At 35.0% G+C, this 14,244-nt stretch overlaps 1 protein-coding gene across 1 annotated transcript in view; it reads right to left on the bottom strand.

Annotated features, from left to right (window-relative positions):
• Positions 1–8,702: 8,702 nt before the first annotated feature.
• Dscam3 (Down syndrome cell adhesion molecule 3) overlaps positions 8,703–14,244 on the bottom strand; it is an 89,468-nt gene continuing 83,926 nt past the window's right edge. Inside the window, exons 22-29 of the mRNA XM_064072717.1 lie at positions 12,098–12,286; positions 11,575–12,048; positions 10,799–11,092; positions 10,548–10,748; positions 9,611–9,820; positions 9,439–9,559; positions 8,928–9,086; positions 8,703–8,879 (exon numbers count right to left, since the gene is read on the bottom strand). Of these exons, the coding sequence (XP_063928787.1) occupies positions 8,828–8,879; positions 8,928–9,086; positions 9,439–9,559; positions 9,611–9,820; positions 10,548–10,748; positions 10,799–11,092; positions 11,575–12,048; positions 12,098–12,286 (1,700 nt within the window). The 3' untranslated portion in view covers positions 8,703–8,827. The remainder of the gene's footprint in view (positions 8,880–8,927; positions 9,087–9,438; positions 9,560–9,610; positions 9,821–10,547; positions 10,749–10,798; positions 11,093–11,574; positions 12,049–12,097; positions 12,287–14,244) is intronic.

Below are 14,244 nucleotides of genomic sequence, written 5' to 3'. Positions count from 1 at the left end.
ATTCAACTATTTGCACGATTTGTGGATGCTTTTGTAACTGTGTTGTGCGCGAATCACGTGGATTACATTAAGGATCATTATTGTTTAAAAAATGACGTCCCGTCATCTTTTTCCGTACTAAACGTTATTTCAATTTTATAAAATAATATACTTGTACTCGTGGTTTATGAATCCGCCTTGATTTGTAACACAATTACTTTGCAAACATTTTTTTGTGCAATATTTTCCACGTTTCGTTTCGTCGATATATTAAATACAATTTTGCAAAAAACTGGATTTGTGAACTTCTGTCTAAATAACTTTAGATCATTTTTTTTTCATTGGTACATGCGCCCTTTAATATTGGCTATTTTATTATTCTATCGGTCAATTTATAATAAATGCTGAGTTTAATGATAGGTTAAGACTAAATTATCACGTTTGCAGTTACAGTTGCGTACGAAGTATTGAGTTTCAAAGTTATATTGCCAAATATTGTCATTCAGTTTTGAATTTTTTCCAAAAAATTTGGACGACTAAGGTGAAATTTCGACGCTGATTCGCACACCACAATTGCAGGAATATCTTGTTTTCGGAAATTAAAAAAAACTTTTTATTACAAATTTTGGAAATGACGTCATCCCATTGCTGGTGGGGATGAATATCCAAATTTTAGTTGACAACAATGTGTGTAGTGTTTCGGAGATTACTTGCCTGATAAAAATGGATACAGACAGACAGACAGACAGACAGACGGAAACGGTAGTCCACTTTTTCGTATTCTAGAGGCCATGACACAAGGAGAAAACATTAAAGTGGACTCGATTACTATACTTCCTTAGCTTACGCTTGTAAAAGGGCAGTAGGAACCCCCGAAAAGGTTTCACATTAAAAAAAACGGTTTTACATTATTAAATAAAGAGAGGCGAGTAAAAAATTTGTTATGACCTCATAAACATAAATAATACACGAAAAAAAGAAACGAAAGGCCAATGCGAATCGAACGCGCGATGTCCCGTCCGCATTCCTGACTCGTAACCACTAGACCACAATCAAGATGCCTTACGCTAATGGTTTTGATTTCGGTCTGGTGGCAGCAACATCGAAGCATTCGGAGCTCCGTTTCGGCTTAAAAATAATACGTGTTCGGGAAGCTTTAATTTACTCCTAATAAATATTAGTGAAAATGTTTTGCGTTAGTGCTGTGAACACGAAAGAAAGCTAATATTTTTCCAAAAAGGTTCGACAACGGGGTAAGTACGGTTTGAATTTTAATTTATCGGAGTCTGTAATTCGTATTTTGACAAATTTCTAAATTCTTGGAAAATATTGGAAGACGATTTAAGTTGGCCAGCCAATCGGATAGCTTTTCCGATGAATAAATAATCTTTAAACATGGTTAATATCATTTATACTGTTTAAATATAATAAGTATTAATATGTCATAATTAAACCGAAACCCGTTTTCCTACAAACATCAAGTTATTAAAAACAATTCAATTTGTTTAAACATCGTTGAATTAACCCCGAAAATTGCAATTTCCAAGCCCAAAATATGATAAATAATTTCTGTAATCTCATTGTGGCGTACAATGACGTCACTGTCACGTGAGCTACCTGAGCAAAGGTTACTATTTCGGTCCTTTGTGTTCAGTTTTAATTTCGATTTGATGGCGACAACTTCGGCGTGTTAATTTATTGCTAATAAATATTATTGAAAACGTGCTGTATTAGTGTTCTGAACACGACGGAATGTGCATACTTTTCCAAAAAGAACCGAAAACGGGATAAGTGGTTTGAGTTATAATTTATCGACGTCCGTGATTCGTATTTTGACAAATCTCTAAATGTTTGGGAAATTTTGGAAGACGATTTAGGTTGGCCAGTCAAAGCGGATAGCTTTTCCGAGGAATAAATAATATTTAAACATAATTAACATTAATTATACTGTATAAAAGTGATAAGTAAAAACCGTTGTCCTACAGACGTGATGTTATTATAAACAATTCAATTTGTTTAAATATTGTTAAATTATTTAACTCCAAAAATTTGCAATTTTCCAGCCAAAACATGAAAAACAATTTTTGCAATCTCACCGTGACGTACGATGACGTCACTGTCACGTGAGCTACCTGAGCAAAGGTCACATTTTTCGGTCCTTTGTATTCAGCTTTGATTTTGGTCTGGTGGCAGCAACATCATTGCATTCGGAGCTCCGTTTCGGCTTAAAAGTAGTACGTGTTGGCGAAATTTTAATTTATTGTCAATAAATAATATTAGTGAAAATGTGCTGTATTAGTGTTCAGAACACGACGGAATGTGGATATTTTTCCAAAAAGAACTGAAAACGGGGTAAGTGATTTGAGTTTTAATTTAGAAGAGTCTGAAATTTGTATTTTGACAAATCTCTAAATTTTTGAGAAATTTTGGAAGACGATTTAAGTTGGCCAATCAAGGCGGATAGCTTTTCCGAGGAATAAATATTATTTAAACATAATTAACATTATTTATACTGTTTAAATATGATAAGCATTAATACGTCATAATTAAACCGCAAACCACTTTTCTACAAACATCAAGTTATTAAAAACAATTCAATTTATTTAAATATTGTTAAATTAACCTCAAAAATGTGTAATTTTCCGGCCAAACCGCATTTATTCAGCATATAAAACACAATTTGATTTTCAAGATTATGTTAATGAGAAAATTCGCTTTTTTAGGATACTTCTAAATAGAAATACTGCTGCGTTTCCAAAATTATTCAACAAAAAGAAAAGTAATAGTATACTACTTCTAAAAACGAACAGCGTTTATTCCATGGGATTGTTTTTGTTACTTCAAATATTAAAACACAATTCAGTCTTCAAGATTCCTTTATTTACGAAGATAGCTTTATTATGCTGCTTCTAAATAAAAATACCATCATGTTTTAGAGATTTTCCAGCTAGCGAAACAAGTTACATAATATTACTTCTAAAAATGAAACAGTATTTGTTTGCTTAGGATATTTTTCTTACTTCTAATCTTAAACCACAATTTGATTTTCTTCTAATTTGTATTAATGAGGAAGTTAACTTTTCTGCTTCTAAACAGAAATACTACTGTGCCCCCAAAATTTTTCTACTACTAACGTAAACTGTATTATATTATTTCTGAAAACAAACAGCATTTATTCCCTGATTTTTTTTGTTGCTTCGAATAATAAAACACAATTTGATTTTCAAGATTATTTTAATGAGAAAATTCGCTTTTTTAGGATACTTCTAAATAGAAATGCTGCTGCGTTTCCAAAATTATTCAACAAAAATAAAAGTTATATTATACTATTTCTAAAAACGAACAGCGTTTATTCCATGAGTTTCTTTTTGTTACTTCTAATATTAAAACACAATTAAGTCTTCAAGATTCCTTTATTTACGAAAATAGCTTTATTATGCTTCTAAATAGAAATACCATAATGTTTTGGAGATTTTTCAGCGAGCGAAACAAGTTACATAATATTACTTCTAAATATGAAACAGTATTTGTTTGCTTAGGATATTTTTCTTACTTCTAATATTAAAACACAATTTGATTTTCTTCTAATTTGTCTTAACGAGGAAGTTAACTTTTCTGCTTCTGAACAGAAATACTACCGTGCCCCCAAAATTTTTCAACGACTAAAACAAGCTTTATTTATATTATTTCTGAACACAAACAGCATTTATTCTCTGATTTTTTCTTGTTGCTTCTAATAATAAAGAACAATTTGATTTTCAAGATTAATGAGAAAATTCGCTTTTTTCGGATACTTCTAGATAGAAATACTGCTGCGTTTCCAAAATTATTCAACAAAAAGAAAAGTTATAGTATACTACTTCTAAAAACGAACAACGTTTACTCCATGGGATTATTCTTGTTACTTATAATATTAAAACACAATTAAGTATTCAAAATTCCTTTGTTTACGAAGATAGCTTTATTATGCTGCTTCTAAATAGAAATACCATCATGTTTTAGAAATTTTTCAGCGAGCGAAACAAGTTACATAATATTACTTCTAAAAATGAAACGGCATTTGTTTGCTTAGGATATTTTTCTTACTTCTAATATTAAAACACAATTTGATTTTCTTGTAATTTGTCTTAACGAGGAAGTTAACTTTTCTGCTTCTAAATAGAAATACTACTGTGTCCCTAAAATTTTTCTACGACTAACGTAAACTGTATTATATTATTTCTGAAAACAAACAGCATTTATTCCCTGATTTTTTTTGTTGCTTCTAATAATAAAACACAATTTGATTTTCAAGATTAATTTAATGAGAAAATTCGCTTTTTTAGGATACTTCTAAATTGAAATACTGCTGCGTTTCCAAAATTATTCAATAAAAAGAAAAGTTATATTATACTACTTCTAAAAACGAACAGCGTTTATTCCATGGGATTCTTTTTGTTACTTCTAATATTAAAACACAATTAAGTCTTGAAGATTCCTTTATTTACAAAGATAACTTTATTATGCTGCTTCTAAATAGAAATACCATCATGGTTTAGAGATTTTTCAGCTAGCGAAACAAGTTACATATTATTACTTCTAAAAATGAAACGGCATTTGTTTGCTTAGGATATTTTTGTTACTTCTAATATTAAAGCAAAATTTGGTTTTCTTCTAATTTGTCTTAACGAGGAAGTTAACTTTTCTGCTTCTAAATAGAAATACTACTGTGTCCCTAAAATTTTTCAACGACTAAAGCAAACTGTATTATATTATTTCTGAAAACAGACAGCATTTAGTCCCTGGGATCTTTTTTGTGACTTCTAATAATAAAACACAATTTGATTTTTAAGATTGTTTTAATGAGAAAACTTGCTTTTTTGGGATGCTTCCAAATAGAAATACTGCTGTGTTCTCAAGATTCTTCAGCCAAAAGGCAAATTGTATTATACTACTTCTAAAAACTAACAGCATTTCTTCCCTAAAATTCTTGTGTCACTTCTAATATTACACACTTTAGTCTTCTAGTTGGTTTTAATGAGTAAATTAGCTCTACATTGCTATTTTGAAACAGAAATACTTCGTATTCCTAGAATTATTGTCCAATGACTAGAGCAATCTGTATTATACTACTTCTAAAAACGAACAGAGTTTCTTAAAGACAGCTTTTTATGCTGCTTTTAAAAAGAAATAATATCATGTTCTCTAGATTTTTCAGCAAACGAAAAAAGTTACATAATACTACTTCTAAAAATGAAACTGCATTTGTTTGCTAAGGGTATTTTTGTTACTTCTAATATTAAAACAGAATTTGGTTTTCTTCTAGTTTGCTTTAATGGGGAAATTAACTCTGCTGCTTCTAAACAAAAATCCTAAAATTTTTCAACGACTAAAGTGTGTTGTACTGAGGTCTTGTTGTTACTTCTAATAATCAAACACACTTTAATCTTCTAGTTAGTTTCAGTGAGTAAGTTAGCTCCACTATGCTATTTCTAAACAGAAATACTATCATATTCCTAGAATTATTCACCAAGGATTAGAGCAATCTGTATTATACTACTTCTAAAAAACGAAATAATAACTTCCGTGATTTTCAAAGAACGAAGTAAAATACGGCTTAACTGTCAAAAATAGCAGTGAGCTTCTCAATACTACCTCTAAAAGGAACATTTTACTTTCATTTTCAAAAATTCTGTACTATTTTTAAATGTCACATGAACAAAGGATAATTGGGCTATATTACCCAGAATCAGTAAAAAATGTTAAAATTATAAATAAATACCGATTCTTTTTTGTTTTGTACTTAAATGGGTAATTATGTCAAGCTCATACGATGTGTAATAGTGAATCTTGGTTATTTCGCAGTAATCCTTAGAAACTTTTGTAACTGAAATTAAAAAAAAATAGCAGACAAATAATTGTCAAACTACAGTTATTTGGCTGCTATTTTTAGCTATGAACATAACATTATAAAAGTTATAATTAAGATAAATAAATATCCTAAAGCATTAAAAACAGTTTAATACAAGTAGCAACAAATCGTCGCCCAAAAAACCTCAACTAATGGAACAGAAAATCCCAACACAAAATTCTTGAATAATTTTAAAATGGAGGAAAAACTGGAACGATTAAGGTGTGTTATAACTCTTATTGCTACATTATACTCGTATTATTCAAATAATTCCATTCCTTAATAAGTTTTGATTCTGACATTTGAAAGATTATCATACCGTTGAAAAGGAGTGTTAAAAGCAAAAGTACGACAAAACCGAACAAGATAAATTGATAACAACTCCTGTTACCATCGAGAGGAACACACACATTGAACGATTTAATGATCCGTTGCGTGATGGAATATTTATTTCCGACCATTAGGCATGGTCGACTTCGACTTGCTCATTTAATTTTTTATCAGATCATTTTTCCAGCGATCTCATTTTCTACACCAAAACTTGCATAAAGAATCGCTTAAAACTTTGATTGAAATCGCGAAAAAACTTCATTAGTTTTGAAATTTGGTGATGATAATCGCACTCGTTATTGCGTAGCAACAACCTTTTGTGCAAAAACATGCAGTCTAATTAGGTTTTTGAGGTTCGAGTGTCAAACTTGAACCCGCCTGTGCTCCAAATCGACCTGACAGGCTTCTCAACACAAAAAAAAGTAAATTACATGTTCTCGTGGCAATGATAAATCCGAACAAGTGTAACAAAAAGTCAAATGTAAAAGTAAAAATATGGGTCATGAACACAATCACAGAGCTATTTGTTGAAATTACTTTAATATGTGCATCTTAAAGTATGAGAAATTCTTCTGAACTGATGAGACCAGGATGTGATCGAATGGTAGATAGAACGAAGGAATGAAAGTGTATTAACAATGGAATTATTTTGGGCGCGATAATATCACAGGATGGGATTATTTCAGAAATATCAGACAGTATAGTTCAAGGGAAGCAGGCCACCGAAAAAAGGAACATGCCGCAGACAAAAACAAAGAATAGGACAGACGATTCGCAACCAAATTCTACCAAAAATAAAAAATTCACGAAAGTGGTGATTTGTGTCGCAATTTCTTTTGTCAACTTTTTAAGATTCTACAGTATAATTAGCATCGTCTGCGCAACTGATAATTTACTTGAGTGTTCTCAGACTTAAAATTCTTAAATTGTTAATCTTGTAATAACTCTTTTAAGTATGCAGACAGGAGGATATTTCTTTCACCATTGTATTCCACGTTAACAATAAATTTTGGCTTTTGTAGAGAAACAGCTGTAAAATCTACGACACGACAAGTTTCCTGAAAACCATCAAAATGTCAGAAAAAGGGAAACGCGTTTCAATTACGCAGTCGACTATTTTACAGCGGATTTCAGTCATTATTATGAATTGATTTAAATTAAAATTGCTATAAACGGTGAGCAGAGAAATACGTCATGGTCATAATATTCTTATATAATAATATGGAAGTGTGTATTAAATATTTTGCACGTAATTGTGATAATTAACTATATTCTAATGATGTGCCAATGATATTTAATGAAAAGGTAATTACCTAAATGAATGTTAATGAGTACCCTGTTCATTCTAGTTAGAATATTAAGCAGCATTCTTTTGGTACACAATGAGTGTTTTGGTGTTTGGATATCATTGCTTCAACAATGTCATTTTAAATGAGTGAAAGGGAAAGCGACCTTTTTGTGATCATTAACTGGCTTATCTTTTTTTGTGAATGTTTTTTTAATGTGTTTTCAACTTTTATAACGATATTTGTTGCGGCATTTCCACGTTAGTCCTGTTGTGGTTGTCGAAAATTCTTACCCATTGTGTGTTACTATAGGCAACGAAATATTTTTTAACACACTTTTTAATAATGAGTAGCGTGGAAGACTTCCACTGGTTACGCCAATACTATTTATAAAAGGTGCGTGAAATCACGGATGTATTAGTTCCTTAATATGAGTAACTTGGAAGACTTCCAGTGGTTAGGTAAAATTGGGAAAACCACAATTCTCTTATTTCGGAGTGTAGAAATTCTTGTCTACTTGGTAGCAAAGATTGAGATTTCTTGAAAACTACTGAATAAAACATGTAATAGTAATATCACTACGAGTTCGCTTTGTTGTTGTTTCTGGTGCATCAATGAACAAGCATTATGTTATAAAAATTCAAGAGAAAGTTTCATTCATATGTGTGTTTATAATAGATTCAGTGACGGCTAATCCACACATCACTCGAACTACGATTTTAACAAATTATCTGATCGGAGTTGCATCACTTTGATAGTAGTACCACGCCGGTACTGCTCGTTAGTTGTAAAGTCCGCCGGACTTGGAGTAATTAGCCAATGCCAGATCGGTTTGATACTCATTCAGAAATAAATAATCTTGAAAAGGTAGTACCCCGTTGATCTTCGACGATAATCTGATGTCTTTATAAGCTGGATACAGGATTTCGAAAGATCGTGCTGTAGCAATCACCTATGACCTCGTTGAGTACCCCAGCGGATTAACAGATACTCGTAGTACAAAACAACGCTGGATGTTCAGATAAGAAATCGCAACGTCCGTTGAGAAGCCCGGGAAACGGATCTAATCACGGTCAGCAGCCTTGAAAACAAACAGTGGAAAAAATAATGCCAAATTTAAAAAAGTACCCACTCGAAGAAAGTTGTTTGCAATGAAACTATTCCCAAACCAGTCGTGGTTCATATGGGTTCTAATTGTTTATTTAGTCCAACAAATAACACGTTTAAACTGTTTTATTCAGACTCTCGTATTTACATAAACATGTATAATTACAAAAATGATTCCCATCGATTTCACCTTAGACAACTAAGAAATATCTAGAAGTTTTCAAAATCGAAGATGTTACACATGAATGGTAAATTCCTTTCGCTCCTGCTCCCTCCTCTCCTGGTATCTACGACTATAAGGTTAATCCCGTGCCCGAAAAATTCCACCAACGTACCTCGCCAATAAAGTCGCTAAGTCATTTGAAAGTTTAGTGGTCAGCATAACGTCTCTGTCACATTCTGCTTCACTGAGCTCCCTACTATCAGAAAATCCAGTTGGTGGTTGCAATCTCACATCCTCTGGAGAAGCATCTTCCGTAACACAATCATCAAAACTAAAAGAAACACACAATTTAATACAGGACTAATGTTACCCATCGAAAGCCATTCTGCGTTAAATCATCTACTCAACGCTAGGAACTGCAGTCTTGCACAATTTCGGCTCGATTATGTAAATAACCCGGCTAATGAATAACGTTACCACACCAGAAACACATTATTATGAGTAATTTTCTGGAGAAAATGTGTTCGTGGGAGCGATGGAGACGCAAAGCATGGATGCATAAAGGGTATTTTTCGCCGCCAAACTGACTTAACGCACAGTGGCTTAAGTCGGACACCTATGCACACACAAAGCATGTTTGTCTCAGCCACATAAGCAGTGAAAGGTTAAGGTACCTTGGCTACCTGCTGGAACTTGAAGGACGGTGCTGTCGCCGTTGGACCCCTACATGTCGTGGAGTGTGTCGGCGTTCAGCTAAAGGAGAAACGTCGTTAGATTCTGTGCTAGAATCAGGACGAAACAAATCTGCAACCAGCAAGGTTTCATATCCAGTGTATCTTGCCGTTTGTCGCTCACCTCTTGAGGACTTCACCGGAACGCGGTAACTTGGACCGCTGGGACAATCACCGCAAGGACTTCCACTAGTGTCGTCCGATTCCGAGTCGCCCCTTGCGGGAGGACGATTCGAACGCATACGGGACTTCGGAGGTTCGCCTGTTAACATCAGATGAATCAAATTAGGGGGACTGGATCCAGAGTGGTATTGACAGACGGTGTTCGCTTCAGCTGGAAATTCGATGATGTCAGATTAAATAAGCGCTTGTCTTAAGGATAGACAAGCTTTTATGATGACACGATGATGATAAGGTTGGTGAGATGTACTAAGAATAGAATTGACGCTGTAACTATCGGGTTACTACGATTTGGAAAAGTGCCTTGACATTTTCGAACTAGAGGAGTTACCCCACTTTTGTTATTTTTTTCGTTGCAACGACTCAGATGCAAGCTCTGTCATGGTTTTAGCAGAATTCGAAAATTGCATTCGCTTTAAGGAAACTACTTCAAGATTCGAGTTTTGGATTTGCGTCACCTGTTTGCGAAACTTGGGAAATACTTCGTATTAAAAAGCCAGTCTGGGCAGTTTTTGCTATTTAGAGCGACATTTGTCAGGGCGTACTGAACCCACCTATAAACCCTGAGATTATCGTTAACAACAAATCAATTGATCTGGGTTCAACAGGTACCGAATACTAAATAATTTAATTAGGTAAAAATTTGATCGTTTCGCAGCGTAAGTGGTGATTTGGCGTCATTATAGATAGTCCTATAGTCACAGTCAGGTACTTCCATCATCCGGGCGTACTTAAGTGACTCTGGGATATCAAAAATTCTAAATTTTGACCCGACATTTCCGCATTCATTACGATAATGAAGTGATTAGTGATAATATTGATCTCGTGTCCACGATGACGGGCAATGTGAGCTGCATTTTAATGTTTTTTTGTCGACCAACCTTCGTTGCTATAGAACCGGTGCTTATGCCAGCTGTGCTTCGGGTTTGGATTTTTCGGGTAAATGATAGCATTGTGGTCTTCGTCTTCGATGTGTCCAAAAGTCTTGAATTGCATGGTATAGTCTAGCGTTGACGTGGTAACCGAGCGGCTATTGTTACCAGGCACGCTGAAAGTGGCATACGGACTTATTTCATACATTCCTGCAAAGAAAATAATGAGACGAGTCTTTTCCTACGTGCCGGACCTGTACCGGACACGTTATCTTGCAGTTTTTCCGTGGATTTGACAGGTGAAGATGTGTATACTTGTTGACAGTTCCTTGTGTTCTCGCGTTCGGCTGCTTTTTCGTCATTCGCAACCTCTTCCTGTTGAACTTGCTCTTCCGTTTGTCGCCTTATTTTGATCAATACAAACCAAATTAAACTTCCGCAAATTAATAAAACCACAGCGCATATAGTGGGTGCAAGGATGTACGCTTCGGTGTAATCGATTTTATCGGTTGGTATTGTTCCTTCGGAATAATTTGGCGGCATCGGTATTTTACCTGCAGGTTAAAACAACATAATAGACAATTAGAAAGAGAAAAAACATGGGCGGGTACAAAGTAGTTTGCATTGGGCCAAGTCACTCCAAATAACGTCCTTGCCGAACGCTGCTTGGAAATGACCTTAACAGTAACTCTCATATGGTTGCTACTATTATGTTAATTGGCTGGGCGGTGCAGTGGCGCAGACGGGCGGTTTAAAAAGGAAACCGCGGAAGAATACATGACTGGACAAACAATGATATTTTTATTGGTAACACAAAAAAAGGGACACTCGGAAAGAAAAGGGTCTCTACTTTTCTCCGAGTGAAAGGTTCGGTTCCGGAATACACCACTGCTACCGTTAAAACTAGTATTAATAGAGTGCCCTGGGTGTTATTTCCACGTAACTTTTGCTTTTTCAGCTGACACTACCTTTCGCTCACTGTTATTGTTCGAAGGTGCAATTCCTCTCCTATTACCGATCGATTAAAACTATTTACCTCCGCCTAAGGTTGTCGTTGCGCAATTGAAGTGTCCGATGATTTTTCCAGCGTCGTTTTCGGCAGTTATCTTCAGCTGATACCAAGTCGCCGGCGACAAATTGTGAATGATGATCTTCTCTTCCAAAATCGAGCTGGAGATGAGGTTCCACTTTTTCGCCCCGTAAACCTTATACTGTATCGAAAACTGCAAAATCGGACACCCGCCGTCGGGCCAATTGTACAAATTCAGCTGCAACGTTGTCGCGTTTATTGATATGAGTTCGCTGTCTTTTGGCAGAAGCGGTGGACCGCCTTTGGTGTTGACTGTTAGAATAGGACTTGGACTTCCGTTTCCGACTCTATTGTGTGCTAGCAAATATATGTGGTAGCTAGACCCGCATTGAAGGTGGTCTAAAGTATATACAGTCTGTTCTGGAGAAAGTTCCAGCGTTGTCCAGTCATCAGTCTCGTGTTTAGTATTCAAGATGTAACCTAGAATTCCCCGTGAAATATTTGTTTAATTGACTTCTCATTAACAAACCTTGAATCATCGATCCTCCGTCTTCAGGTTGCGACCAATGCAAGCGGATACTTCTGGCGGTGCTAAATTGGACCTCTAAAGGTGGTGCGCTCGGAGGCATTAGCACCATTAATGTGTACGTGATGTTATCATCACCGAAAAGATTCTTCGCAGAGCAGGTGTAATTGCCCGAAAGCGACTGGTCTGCACCTTTGCGTGAATAATCAAGTAAGATAACCGAACCCGAGAATATATGTTCTGTCTAAATCATTAAGTTATATTCAATGTAACCCAGAAAAAAAAATACACACAATTCACAACAAACACCTCAAAGCGACAACATTTTGACATTGGTTTATCGTGGATAGCTGCTGTTATTAATGAACGTCAGTTTTATAAAAGAGTCATTTGTTAGATGCACACGGGCCTTCAGATCGGGTTTCGGGTTACAAAAATCATACGAGCGAAAAAATAAACTGATGAATGTTAGATCTGTGAACAACTTTTTGTGCAATCTAGAAAACAAAGTTGGGTCTCTCCAGTTTCAAGGTGATGCGGTATACGTGAGCGGTAGAAGACTAAGTTGCACACACGTGCTATGTTTGGGACAGTTTGAGTAAAGGCCAACAGGGTTCGACGATTGCGGAAACGAAATACAGGAAGTTGAAATGAAGAATGTCAAAAACGGACGAAGAAGACGACGAAATCCAGTAGTTTTCAGCGAATATTAAAGTACAAATTTTATATCCCATATGATTGTGTGAACTTTTTAATACATTCTGAATTACCACTCTGCCGGAACGTATCACAACTCAGTAATAAATTTTCAACTACATTTGAAAGTTTAATGAGTTCTAAATTAAAACAGTAATTTAAATCATCGTTTTTATTGATGAATTACATTATATAATAAAATTGGTTTAATGTTTTAATTTCTGAAAGCTATAATATAGGATTACGTATTTCATGACTATCAATTATCAATTATCTCCTGTACTTTGATGCAACGAAAGTCAATCAAATTAATGACATAGAAATCATACCCATTTAATTTCGAAACACGTCGTTGTGGTTGCCATTACATGGTTTTTTGGTACTACATTTTTTTGGTCACCACGTTTCGATGAAGCGTTCGAAGACTGAAAAGTTTGATAGGTTGCTTTCAACACAGCGGAAATTGTCCGACTTAACCTCAACCACGATCCTTAGCAGTACCGCGTGGTAGGTTTTAGTTTGATCGTCAGATCATGCCAGATCAGATCAGCTCAGCTTGGATCAAGTAAGATCAGGTTCGATAGTATTCCTCTGACCGAACTTGATCTAACTTGACCTGACCTGACCGGACATGACCTGCATTTTCCCGGACGTCACCGAGAGTAGCGATTAGTACTTGAGAAACATATTTGGGACGGTATTGCACGAGAAAAAGTTTCCTAGCTTCCAAGATTATTTAAAGAACAAGAGGCAGTCAGAAGGGAAATAGTCTTCCAAAGATAGAAACAATGGGAACAATGCTTAATTTGACCGGAAAATTAAAATACCTACCTCAGTAGAATCAAAAAGGTATACTAAGACGATTGTGTAACTTTTGTCTCGACATAGGACGAACATGGAAGAAGCCATAGGAAAGAAATTGTGAGGAACGTAAACTTGGAACATAGTTAGGGAAATGACGAAGACCGTACTTGAGAAAAAAAATGACCCGCAAACCCGAATCTTTCATCGTTCATAAATAAGACTACCAAAGGGTGGTCCGACGACGTAGGATGAATGAAGAAAATAAGGTATAAACCTCAACTTGATGTTTTATAAATCATTCAACCTTCCCAAGCTGGTTGTTGCTGCTCTGATTTGAGTAAGCAAAACTACTACTAGTAGAATTGTTGTCCTGGAACGAAAATTCTAGGCGCAAAGCGTTAAGGTTCACCGGAGGCGACAAAACCAATGCAAATTACTCTTAATTAACTGATTAAGAGTTCTTCTTCTTTTGGACTCACGGTTTTATGCCAAGTTTATACGTGACATAATTTTAAAGACTGGTAATTTCGATGAAATTATGAGAAGTATCTCAGTTTCTTTAGGGAGGTAATTTTGAAAATATGAAAAGCATATATAGTAACATGTATACACCAATTGGATTAATCTTAAATACGTCCATTAAGTTTAAT

This window comes from Zophobas morio, unplaced genomic scaffold (assembly GCF_036711695.1).
Source record: "Zophobas morio isolate AGI-343-1 ecotype UQ-CSIRO unplaced genomic scaffold, CSIRO_AGI_Zmor_V1 ptg000044l, whole genome shotgun sequence".
Classification (NCBI taxonomy): domain Eukaryota; kingdom Metazoa; phylum Arthropoda; class Insecta; order Coleoptera; family Tenebrionidae; genus Zophobas; species Zophobas morio.
The sequence above is the reverse complement of the archived record's forward strand: the minus strand, read 5'-3'. Positions and strand labels throughout refer to the sequence as shown.